This window comes from Streptopelia decaocto, assembly GCF_964273445.1.
Source record: "Streptopelia decaocto genome assembly, chromosome: 2".
NCBI classification, from domain to species: domain Eukaryota; kingdom Metazoa; phylum Chordata; class Aves; order Columbiformes; family Columbidae; genus Streptopelia; species Streptopelia decaocto.
Genome location: NC_138655.1, coordinates 133489989 through 133503345, shown reverse-complemented (window position 1 = coordinate 133503345; position 13357 = coordinate 133489989). Strand labels below are relative to the sequence as shown.

Genomic DNA, 13357 nt, shown 5'->3' with positions numbered 1-13357 from the left:
CATCTCTATATAATCAATCCCATCAGTCAATGAAAACTCAAACTAGACTGCTTTTTCCATGGAATATAAAAGGCCAATTAGAACAGGAAATATTATGCAAGTGAGAAATCCAAGAATGCACTATTATTGCATAACAGGAAATGCTTAATTAAATCAGAGCTCAATAAACTTTTTCACAATAATTTCCAAATGATAAAAATATTAAACAAAAATTGATGACTGCCAAAGGGTTTGGTGTCATTTGCTTATAGAAAGAAATCTATATTTTACAAACTATAGGAATGAGAGCAGCTGGCAAGCACAAAAATAAAAGGCAATGAATTTATATTGTTCCTTCTATTGACATATAAATCTTAAACGGCTGATTAGTCCATTTTCAGATAGCAATTGTTTCCATGCATTCCATGTAATCATCCCAACTTTAACTCTCCCAAATACTAACTCCTGAGAAGCTTTTTTTCCACCAAACCCTTCCGCACCAATTTTAGGTAACTACTGTTGCTGATCAGGTCTGTAGAGATGGCACTAGCTGCATTTAGAAAGCATACAAATGTCAGGGTACAATGCAAAGCTCTCCTGACTTCGACTACACAACTGTGCTTAGGCAAGGAAATTATGCTACAGCTTATACCTGCATTCAATAGTCAACTATTAAAAACTGAGAATGAATTTCTCCCTGTATGGTCTATGTCTCATGCTTTTGACCTCGAGAGCAATTAAGCACAAAGTACTTCTAAACACCTTGCTTGCACCTATTACACAAACCCAGTGGGAGGCGCAGCCATTAATCAGACAAACTGCAGGGAGTAACATTGTTGATTGGACCATGGAGGGATGGTGAGGCCCCCTGCAGTCTCCTCTTTCCTTTTTTTTCCTCCCACACAATCTAAAATGCAAATAATAACATCTATAGCAACGCTCTGAAAATATATTGGAGAAGACGCTTAGTGAGATAAGAAAAGAGTGTTAACAGTTTTGTAAGTAGACTCATGCCCCTTGCTGCATGAAGTAACTAAAAAGAGCATGTGGATGTTCTTCAGATACTCTGGGACAATTGTTCTCACCAAATAAATGCCAAGGACAACAAAAAATAAATTTTGAAGAGGTACCTTGCAGCAGAGAAAATTACAGCTCTTGTAAGGTTGGCTTTTCTGGGGCAGTTTACTGTATGTAACTCATCTACACATTTCTGATAACTGCTGAGGATGATGATCTATGTTATTGGCTCAGTAGAATTTTATCTTTCAAACATCTATGATTCTTATATTTCCTCACAAGGACTGAGTTTACATCAGTCTGACATAAAAGAATATTAAATAATGTAACATTTCAAGATCTAATAGTCAATTCCGCATTTTATATATATAAATATATATTCCGGGTACTGTCATTAGCATTCATTAATCTGAAGTTATGCGATTTCTATTTGTTTGAATTTTAATAAATGTATCTCTCTCACTCCATAGTATTGTGAATTAAATTACATTACGTGAAAATGCATACATGGAAGATTTACATCTGAATTATGTTTTAAAGAGAACTGTGCCCAGTGAGGAGAGAGAAATGGTCGATTCCAAAACCCTCATTTATTCCGACTAATCTCAAATTAAATCAATAAAAGTATGCACGCAGAAAGGTTCTGATCAGCTGTGATGGGCTATCTTTCATACCAAAAACAGAGAAAGTAAGTTACACTAAGAAACTGATTAATTTATCAAAAAGAACAATGAAAGGTGACTTGATACCATCGTGAGAAGACTACAGTGGGTACTAAAGATCTCATTAATCTAAAGGAGCACAGCATAACACGAACCAATCATTGGAACCATCTACCAGACATACTGAAATCAGAAAATATGTCTTAAAAAAAGATGATTAATCATTGGAACACACCACAAAAGAAAGATATGGATCATCCATCTCTTCAAACAGAGACGAGGTATCTTTCAGGAAGATTTGGTTTCTCAAGATACAGGCTATGAGCTGGTCAAACACAGATTATTAGGAGATACATAGATACAACTGAAGGAATTGAACTGTAGTAATTGCATCTAATAGTCTAATGAAGGTCAAATTAAATGCAGTAGTTTTTCTGTGTTCCTTCACATCATAATCAGTTTATATGTGAAAGGCTGCCAAAACTAAGATTTATGATTACAAACCAAATAAACCTACAAAACTTTAGAAGTGTTATAGAAACCTGATTTCTGGGAAGCTGGAATTTTTACCTTCACAATTAACAAAACAAGAATTCTGTGAAAAAATTGAATAAACAAATATGGGACTTAAATGCAAGTCAAGCGAGTACCTATCAAAGAATATGAATAATTATGAATAAATACAAAAGAGGAATAACAAAAATATAAGGTTAAAACTTAAGCATGATAAGAAAAAAAGAAAAAAAAAAGGCAGACTCCAAAGGAAACTAACACTGAGAGCTATTCCAATACAGAAAACTCCCTCAAACAACAGCTTTGAAAGCCCAATATCCTGAAAAACTAAAAATGGAACCTTGAGCACTCAAGCATAGAAGACCATAGAAGACAAAGGGGAAGACACCATTGTGCTGGCAAAGGTTTTGTAATGGGAAGCTACTAGTTCTTTGTTATTTAGTGAGCACAACGTTTCTAGGAATAGACATGTAATGCAAATGGACACTGAAATGCTGATACTCACAAGAACAGCAGAGACCTTGCTTGCCTACTCCGATTAGCATGTTCAAACAAAGATTACAGTAGGCAGGCTTGTTAAAGTGTTTGAGTCTCCATACATGCTGCCCATCATCTTTCACATTCTGCACAGGACATAAAAGAAACAGATTTGACTTAATAAAATAAACAATAAAATATATAAGTACCAATAAAAATTGGAGATTGACTCAAGAACATAAAAGACAAGCTGTTTCTTCGTTTAATACTCTGCACCAGATCACAGTATAATCATCCTAAATACACAGGCAGTAATAAAATAAAAAATTCTTCAGAAGCTCATGGACATCCATGTGTTTCAAAAATGACTCAGAAAAGGCACCAGGCTGCTGTCACCACTGCAACACAATGCTAGCAATAAAACTAAGCTGATATAAAATTACAACTAGTATTAAAACTAAAATGTATTCTAGGCTAATTCTAAAAATAAAGGTGCTGCAGGTTAGAAGGTAAAACCACCCAGAATAAACAACAGAAAGGATTTTTTAAAAACTACAGACACATTCCTAATGATCCTTAGAATAAGGACCATGTATCAACATATGTGCAGTGGGAAATCTAACCCCCCCACAAAATAATACCTATGGCCAACTTTAATTTATGTTAATCTACTGCCAACAGCCTATCAAAAAATCAAGTATTTAAGGGTGAGACTTACATCCTGGACCTCTTCTCCAAAAACTGAATTCCTTGTATTTAAGCTCACAGTTTCAGGTAGCTGTAGCACTTGACTCAAATGTTGTGTGAACAGACTGATTAACTCATCAGCACTTACAACTCAGGGGCCTACTGTAACTTACATGTACAACTGAAATATTATCAAATCATTTGCATCCACAAAAGTAAGCTTTTTAGTTGCAGGATTCTCTTCCTCCTTTTTAGCAGAATCATTCTGAGACCTCACTGTTATTAGAAGGTTTTTACAATGATGTGAACTTGGTGCAGTGTTAAATTAATTCTATAAATTCCAGGTTTCTTGGCAAGTCTGGCTGTCAGAATTTTTCCTTTTTGCAATCATTACATGTTTTGATTTTAAAAAAATAGATTAACCTAATGTAATATAATATAATTTGATTTTTTAAAAACGTATTTTATTTTTTACCAAACATAACATCCAAAGGAACAAAGGCAGTTAATGTCTCTCAGCTGAAAATGGGCTGCAGTGGTTTGATTCTTCATTGTGTATTGCTAAAACACTATAGTCTTCTTGGTCATTTTTACCAAAAAGAAATTGTGACACGGCTAGAGGAAAGCTACATCAGCCTCTGGTTCTCATCAACTGCTATTTCTTAAGCAGTTTTTGATTTCTCACTTCAAGCTATTACTACTACTTGTCATCACATATATACAATATTCCTGGCTACATCTTCAATAATATGACAATTTTCAATTATAAGGACAATGTAAGTCAGCGAACAAATTTGAATACAAATTCAGTTTTGTCGTATGTTAGCATATACTGCATGACTCATGCCCTTAAATATCAATATTGCTCTATTCTAAGAATCAGCTGTTAACAACAAGTCAAAGATGAAGACTTCTTCATCCTTGTGGGGAAAAAAAAGTCCTGAAGGAAAACCATCACTCCAAGAAATTAAAAATGTTTGGTTCAAAGCCAGGCCCTAGCCAGAAGACAACTTTGAATAATTCCTACAAAACACCTAGAAACAAAAGGAACTGAAGTCAGTTGAAATATATATATATTTTTTTTTCCTCTATTGAGATATCAGGATCAGAGCCTAAGTGGAGTTTCCCCGATATTATCAGCGGGAGTTCAAATGCCATCTCTGACAGCTGGGCAATGTCAGGGTCCCCTTGCTGCAGAAAGAGCAGAGCAGATGCCTAATGTAGGATTCTCAGCCTGGCAAAAAGTGTGGAAGTTTTCCAATTTTCTCTGAAGAAGCAAAAATAGATTCTGCAGCTGTGGAGCACTAGAAGTCTGTCAAGTTTCTTCATGACTGGCATCTGAAGAGGATGTATTTCATTAAATGGAGCTCTGCAACTTCTATTTTTCTTTCCATCTTACTACCACATTCCACACATTTTAAAAGTATTGTTAAACTGCAATATAGTGTGTGAATTTCAAGCCTTCTGAAAGCAGACAATTATTCACTAGACAATAAAGACCATGTAAACCCGTCTGAGAAAAAAACAGTAAACAATGTACTCTTGAATTTTAACATTACTCAGGTCATCAACAGAGTCATGAATCAAAAGCAATTAAAATGCATGCTGACCAGCTTTCCTTACAATATTTGCTATTTCTGAAAATTAACAAAAATTCATAATTATGCATAAACTTGCCCCTCTTCCACATTAGTTCTGTGTTACTTTTTCATTTTAATTTTATTTTTAAAGAATGGCCATTACATGTGAATATGTGGCTTCTTATTTGAAAAGAACATATGGACTAACTTAGCTGGCATTTTCCTTATCAGAAAAACAAACAAGTCTTGATGTGGGTGTTCTGCCAATTAAAACACTTAACTGTGTTACAGGCTGCAACTGATGCAAATCCATTACATAAACACAATGCACTTTTGGAAAATAGCAAATTAAATTTTTGCTCTTATGCACTGCCAAAAATAAGCAATAAAGTGCTGCATATGATTATGCATGCACATAACTTTTTAAAACACTGCCAAGAAAAAAAAAAGACATAATATGAAACAAAGCCCCCTCAATGCAAGTCTTTAAGTATGAATAAAATCCACAATTCTGACACATTAGTGCATTTTACTGACATTCACTCATTTTGCTTCCATATCCTGAAAAACAGTTTAAAAACACAGTCATTAAGAAGATCTCAAAGCAAGGCAGGTACAGTAAAAATATCTTCCTCACTTCATTATATATCACTGAAAATGAAGTCTCTATATGCCATACACAGACTTCAGAATATAATGACAATAGTAACATTTATTTTGTTAACAACAATGGTTCTCTTAACTTATGGTCCTGACCCTTGTACCACAGCTTTGATTGCCAAAAGGACCTGACCTTAATAAGCAAGTCAACTGTGAAAGAACCAGTCTCAGAATTGGTGAAAAATTTAATGCAGTCACAGAATTTAGCTAGACATCCCTAATCTGGTGTAATATTAACTTAGTTCAGCTTTTTACATATTTGTAAATAAAAGTAAGCAAAGAGATCTGAAGGTTTCAAGCACAAAATTCATGATTTTGAGACTTAAAAAAGGGTAATGAAATCACTGATAAATTTTCATCCTAGCAAGTATCAGCTCTTAGAATAGCTACAGAGCGTCTGAAATACCAGCATGCTCAGTCTTTTCTAAGAAGAGCCAGTAACAAGCAATCGAGGGAAAAGTATGTTAGTGAGTCTGTTAAATCATTCTTTCACTGCCTACTTTTATTTTCATTTATTTTAAAAATATTTATATGACTTGACACTTTTACAACCGATCTTTGTGTAACGTTCAGTCAGTGGAAAGGTGAGAAGAGTTTCCATTAAACCATGCAGCACCTCCTTTTAATACAAATGCAGTTAAGTTCCATATTCCTTTGGTGGTTCTCAGCAAAGAATTCATGTCAGGTTTTGTTTCATTTAGTTTGGGGAAAGCGGGTTCTAACTGGTTCAACTGGAGGGGGAGAACCATCGTTCAAGAGACATGCATTAGGGAGGGTTTCTCACTTCTGCCTTCCAAGATATTTTGTGTCTGTGTGTGTGCTGGAGAAAAGTGAAAAGAAAAAAAATCCCTTCCCCAGCCTTTATCCATGCACTCACCAGTGTACTATCCTGATCATCCAGAAATGCTTAAGTATTAATGTGAACATGAGAAAACAACAGCATAGAAAAGTGAGCACAGGAGGGGAAACAAATTTGTTTAAACAAGCTTCAATATTAGCCACACTCCAAAGTTTCCTTGTCCCTAAACTGCTAGTCACCTGTCATCCACAGAGACTGATATGCTGCAGAAATTCCATTTTAAATAATGACAAATTTGTATACTTGCATGAAATAGCGTTTATTTTACACCTTAGACACGGAAAAGGTTCTGATTACTCCTGACATCTGCTGGGCTTTTACCAACCTCCAGGCAACAGGAGAAGGAGGATTGTGGAAAGGAAAGGCATTTACAAACTCCCTGCAAAGAAGTGGGAGCCAGCACAGCATAAAAGCAGACGGTGTTGTCAAGAAAAGAGATGAGCACTTTTACAGCAGCTCCTACTATGCAGTCTCACAAAGCATTAACATTCCCCCCTCTGCTGGCAATGCCGTGAAATGATACAGGTAAAAAAGCTCCCGTTACCGCTTCGGGTGAATCTGCTTCCCAGCTGGCAAGGAGCTGGCCCAAAGAGGCTGAGCCCCTGCTGCCTCTGGCAGGGTCTTGGTTTTGCCCCCGTACATATGGAAACAGCATATGACCCATTGGCACTTCAGTCTTTTACAAAACTCACCTGTCAGACTTCAGACAGGACTTATAAAAATATCCTTGGGGACAATAAAAGGCCAGATCGCCCTCATTCCTCGCTGAATGAAGGAAATACAACTCTACAAAGCTGCCCAGGTATCAAACAGTCATTTCAGACTTTGGCCTGAGAGGGACTTCCCATGGTGCAAAAGATCCCACACCAGACTTGCAAATGTTTGCAGTTCCCCAGTTTGGTTCCACTTTCACATACTCAGAGCTCAAAAAGTAAGCCAACAATAATGTAATATACAATGTAAGAAGTAGTATTTCCAAGTATGGATTCACACTTTATTCCACACCGTATTTAATAAAAAAGGTTAAAAAGGAGTTAGTGTAATAGCATAACAAATAGCATAACAGCTCTATATATTATATTATATTATATTATATTATATTATATTATATTATATTATATTATATTATATTATATTATATTATATTATATTATATTATATTATAGCATAGCATAGCATAGCATAGCATAGCATAGCATAGCATAGCATAGCATAGCATAGCATAGCATAGCATAGCATAGCATAGCATAGCATAGCATAGCATATATTTGCTGCTTGAAGATTCAAAAATAAAATTGTAAGAGTATTCGCTTCTGATTTAATTGAAGCATAGTCACGCTTCAACACAAACGTGTTTATCCCATTGAGATTTACCTTGATTTAAAAGGTGAAATGGGTTGATAGTTAAAATTGGTGACTTAAGAGAAAGGCATAGTGGCCTGCTTTCAGATTACTGATGACTTTATGAAGCATTTACACATTTTCAAGTTCTCTCTCACCCTAGGGCAGCTTTTCAGCAACCATACAGCACCAGACACGATGCAACTCTGACATCTAGTGGCCACTGAAAAAACAATAAAATACCTTCCACTCCTAAAACAAGGGATTTTTTTTTAAACACTAGCACTTCTGAACTTGCAGTTCATACCTACTTTTTGTACAATCTATGACAGAATTGGTAGTAATGACCCATTACAAGAGGTGTGAGACCAAAATATCTAGCATGGAATTACTACAGAAGATAAATCAAGTACTTTTATCAGAACAGTGTGGAATAATATTGTACAAGTGAGGAACTCCTAGGGAAGAGCAAAGTATTATGTTTGTGAACGACAACAAACCTTAGGAGTGAACCAACATTAAGAGGCATTTTGTGCCCAGATTACAGCAGACACTTTAAGCAATGCTACAAGACTCAATGGGGTAAATTACAAACTACACTGACAATGTTGATCTACTTAAATTAATGCAGAATGAAATAAAAAGTTCAGAAACTACGATGTTTCTACTGTGGAGGAGTAAAACAGTCTAGTGGTCACTAGTACGCAATAGGCTACTTCCCAAAACTGTAACTATCAACCAGAAGAAGTAATGCAGGGACATCTCAGTCCAGTCTGTGTTTGGACTGGAGACAAACTATTGCCTTAACAAGTAAAAATAAATTTGGAAAGTTGATGAGGACTGTGAAAATTGCAGGCTGAAGCGTGACATTCAGCAAAAAACTCTACCTCATACATTTATTATTAAAAATTGTACCACAAAAATTAAAAATCCTCTTTAGTTACCTGATTTTTTTTTTTTCCTACATGAAATTCTCACTTTTCAAGAGATTATTTCTTGGAACATTTTCCATGAAATTGGCACAACTAAACCTCAGAGTAAGAATTATGGGTCTTAAAGGTTTCAGTAGATGCAGTATACATTCAGCTTCTGCTAAGTGGAAAATTGTAGTCACCCAAGTACAAATGGTTTATATACATAATACAATTACAAGGTCTTTTCTTGCAAGACAAATTTCCAAACAGTATGTGTATCACAGCACCCCTATAGAATAAGAACCAATTAAGTTCTTATTCAAGTTCCTTATCTTGTACTACAATTATCACATCAATTGCCTTGAAAAGCACCAAACTATCTTGTTTCTATCCTGGAACAGTCGCAGAGCTAAATCTCTCTGTATTTCTAAGTTCTACTTTCACAGTAACTCTAAGCTAAAGTTTCAGGAGGAAGCAGCATAAAACCCAGTAAGATAAAATAAACTGGATATTTAGGCTGATTTCCTAGAGAAATTAGACTTATTTATGCTCTTTGTCCCTTTATCTCCATGACTCTAAACTGCTCCAGCAATTTTTAAATTAATTGAGTAATCTCAACTAGATTTGAGAGGGCACTAGAAGTTTCATGGAAGTCTAGAAAAAGGGGGGGAGGAGGGAGCAGCGAGAGAGAGAGAGGAGAGAGAGAGATCAGAAGACAAGTCAGGCAGATTTCCCAGTTGCTTCTTTTAACTTGGCAACAGCTGGCTGACTAATATTTGTAATAACAACCTAATACTCCTGTTACTCAGAAGGGGATTACAGATGAGGTCAGAGGGCAAACACCACAAATCTGTGAGAGATTAGGCTATCTCAACCTCATTGTTTATAAATAGTAACTTGTTTATTCTTTTATTTTTGAATAATATAGTCCCATATTTCACTCAAATGCTTCTCTGATTTTTTTTCAGTTATTGTAACTAAAGCATCTAATATAGTATGTTATAAAAACTGATTGAAAGGCTTCAAATGTAATATAGAACTTTTACATGATATCTGATATTTTGATACAGCTCTTAAAGGAAACTAAAGATTCACTATAAACAATGTAGCTGAATTCTGAAGGTACTATGACAAATATTATAAATTATCATAGTTTCACTGATATTAGCATAAAAATTACACCAGCTGAGAATCTTGTATTGGTTGTACAATTTCTATGCAAGAGTTAAGTATATGACAGTAAGTTAATGAATTCCAACCCAACACAAATTAAAGACCTCACTGTTTTTTTGTTGGTTTTGTTTTTAAATAAACTCTGTCACTATCATCCTGGATAAGCTCTGAAATTGATGTATTGGATTTAAAATGTCATCATTGCCTCAGTTCAGCATAAGAGCCAAAGCATAGTTGGCTCATGTTAAAAGAATGTGAGAGAACTGTTTGGTTGGTTTGGAGGGTTTTTTTGCTTATTTTCAACATGTGAAGACTACCTGGACAGGTCTAAGCCATAAGTAGGTTATGCCCTTTATTTTCACAGCCCAATCACCCTGTAGAAAACTTTAACATATCAGAACTTTATTATTGGTTTACTGAGTCCAAAAGAGGTATGTTAATTTTCTTTACCATAACTAAAAGGAGACAGAAAGCCAGCCAAAAAGCAGAGTCCTGGGAAGCTAGGTTGGCAAAATCTAACAGCAGCCCATAAAAAGGAATAAAAACAAGGAATAAAAACATTCCACTAATGGGAATGATGCACTGCTTTGGTAATACATTAGATGCTGTAAAACCAACAAAACCATGCTGTAAGTTTACACAAAATAATGATGGACAAGCGTTACAGTTTTAACTTTCTTGATTTAACTTTTCAATGTCCTAAAGTACATTTAGATTTGATCATTTAGGACTGTGTACAGACAGAAGTAGTGAGTTTTTGCAGGTTTGATGGAAAATTTATAAATCTCGCTTTCCTCTACACACTATGCAAATAGTTTGAGAAATAAAGAGCAGTTTCAAATATGAAAAGAAAAATGGGAGACCTTTTAGAGGATGGCATAATTTCCTAGTAAATCGTTAGCAAATTACTAGCAATTCAGCTTGTACAGTTCTGTAGATAATGGACTTCATTCACAATAAAGTAAAATATTAAAAAGTATTAAAAGCCAACCCATCCATTTTACTCCAATTTTCAACTAATAAAACTATGCTTATTGATCAAAAATATATTTTGCATACCATTATAGTATTTTTTCACAACTGTACATTTATGTCTCTTCAACACGTAATGTACAGGGAATACTCTTGATGACCAAAACACTGACCCATGTTGACTGCAGGCCATAGAATTTTGATCATTGTTGACGTGTTTTTATTATTTCCATATTAAAGCTAAACACAGAAAGATAAATTATCTAGTAACTAGGAAAAACACTTAAAAGGATAAAAGGTCTGATAACATACATTTACAGAGCTTCTTTCCAATAGCTTTTGCTTTAATATGAAAATAAACCTTTACAGAAGGATCTGCACTAATTTATAACGGAATTTATAGAGTTTTAAGTTTAGAAAGAATGAAGTGTAGACACTGAAAAATGCTCCCAGAACATCTACACTACCTGTCACTAAAGAAAAAACTGTACTGAGATTGACTACGTTATCTGCTATGTACTGATTGCTTGACAGCATTTGCTGCCCTTTGTTTATAGTAATTCTGGGGAAATAATGGAATTCAGCCTGACAAAGTCCTGTTGTTTGATGACAAGGAAGAAATTCAACAGTTTTGTTACTCAGTCACACATATAGAATTAGAATTTGCACTTCCAGTAATCCAAATGTACTGAAAGTTATCCTCAATTCAGATATTTAGCTGGTGATTTGATTAATAAGATTTGGCATGAATTGTATACCTTCTGCTAAATGTGTCGTTTTGTTGCATATTTCCCTATGGAAAGTCTAAGTCTTACTATTTTTTGTACAACTAAAATGCCATCGAGCAACTACAGCAATCTAGGCTTAATTCCGGTCATAGCAGTATACAGGGAAAGTAAGTAATATTTATTATTTCACCTCAATATCTGAAAAAGACTTCAGAAAAAAAAAAAAAAAAGAATAAAAATGTTTTCTCTCAAATAACAGAAAAACATTTGAAACATATGCTAAAATACTTGTGCTAAAAATTAGCTCAAATACAGGACAGCAGGTGGCACTGGCAACATGCCAGTGTTAAAATAGCTGTGTTGAACTGGTATAAAACTGATCATATTACATCTATCTTATCTTTAATGTGAAGTTGTAAATGCACAGAACATAAGCTCTTCTTTCAAAACACTCTATCCTTTGGTGTAAGTGTTGTCTTTGATATTATTACTTTGTGTAGTTTATTAAGGTAGTTACAGAGACAGAAAAACTATAGTCACAGGGATGTATCATGACAGGACAAGAGCCAACAAGCAGTAATTGCTGCAGAAGAAATTCCATCTGTGCCTAAGAAAAAAAGCTCTTTCACTTGGGAACAATTAACACTAGCCTACAGAACTGGTGGAATCCACCCCACTGGAATTATTCAGGACTGGGCTTGACAGGGCCCAAGATTATTCAATCTGTGGCCCTGCCTTTAATAAAAGGTTGGACCAGATAATCTCCAGAAGTTCCTTTCAACCTATATTGTTCTGTCCTTCAGTTAATACTTACATTCTCTAATCCAAGGAGGACCAAGAGCGGGATTGTAGTCATTCCTCCTTGGATCCATTCCTCTAGAGAGACAGTGCCATCATGATCGTAGTCAATTTCTTCCATCATTTCATGAAGGATCTACAAAGTTTAATGAAAAATCTCATAAATTCTTTTCTAATATAGGAGCTTCTAGTTAGAACATGTCCAGATCTCAAATTCCCTCAGCTGCATGCAAAAAAGTAAGGAAAATATTATCTGTATGGCACCTGTAGTAAAATGAGTACTCACAGTTTAGAAAAGTGTCATATTCCTATTTACATTTTATTATCATCTAAAGTTCCCAAACTAAGTTGTGTCCCCTTGTTTACTTACTATATACAATACAAGTAAGACATAGTTACTTTTAGGAAATATTCAGAGACAAATTAGTTGTGTTATAAATGTTAATTACTACATGCACTAAAGAAAACCTTACATTCTAGTAAGAATGTTTCAGAGATCAGATTTAATCAGAATAAGACTCATAAAAGCACTAATTGACAGTGTCATAGTGGAGCACATTCTATTATTATTTTTATGTTACTAGCATACAGAATCACATGTTGACATGAAGTACCACAAAATGATTAAACACCATCTCTAGCAACATGAAAAACTTGTGATAAAATGGGTTCTTACTGGATTCAGTTCAGTAACATCCCATTCAAGGTACTCTGCAACATGCATCATTTGAGCAATTATATTTTCCAGCTCCTACAGATGAAAAAAGAAGAATTATAATACTTAATACAATATTATAATGACAAAGTCTATTGCAAGCAACTTATAATTCAACCATATTGCATTCAATGACACTTTTTCATCAATGTTCCTAATACAATGTCCTTTACACTGGAACCTGTCCACTCCTACGTGAATCCGTTTCACTAGCAAAACATCAGGCACAGACCACAAAGCATGCAGGGAGGTGAAATACAGCTCCACAACTGAAGGACAGCC

At 34.9% G+C, this 13357-nt stretch overlaps 1 protein-coding gene across 3 annotated transcripts in view; it reads right to left on the bottom strand.

Moving 5' to 3' along the window:
• The window catches only part of DGKB (diacylglycerol kinase beta), a gene marked incomplete at its 5' end in the record, with an annotated part of 319453 nt that overhangs the window by 240588 nt on the left and 65508 nt on the right, over positions 1 to 13357 (bottom strand). For all 3 annotated transcript variants that reach the window (XM_082045820.1, XM_082045821.1, XM_082045822.1), the window contains 3 exons: positions 2677 to 2794; positions 12377 to 12496; positions 13037 to 13111. In XM_082045820.1, coding sequence (XP_081901946.1) covers positions 2677 to 2794; positions 12377 to 12496; positions 13037 to 13111 — 313 coding nt within the window. The remainder of the gene's footprint in view (positions 1 to 2676; positions 2795 to 12376; positions 12497 to 13036; positions 13112 to 13357) is intronic.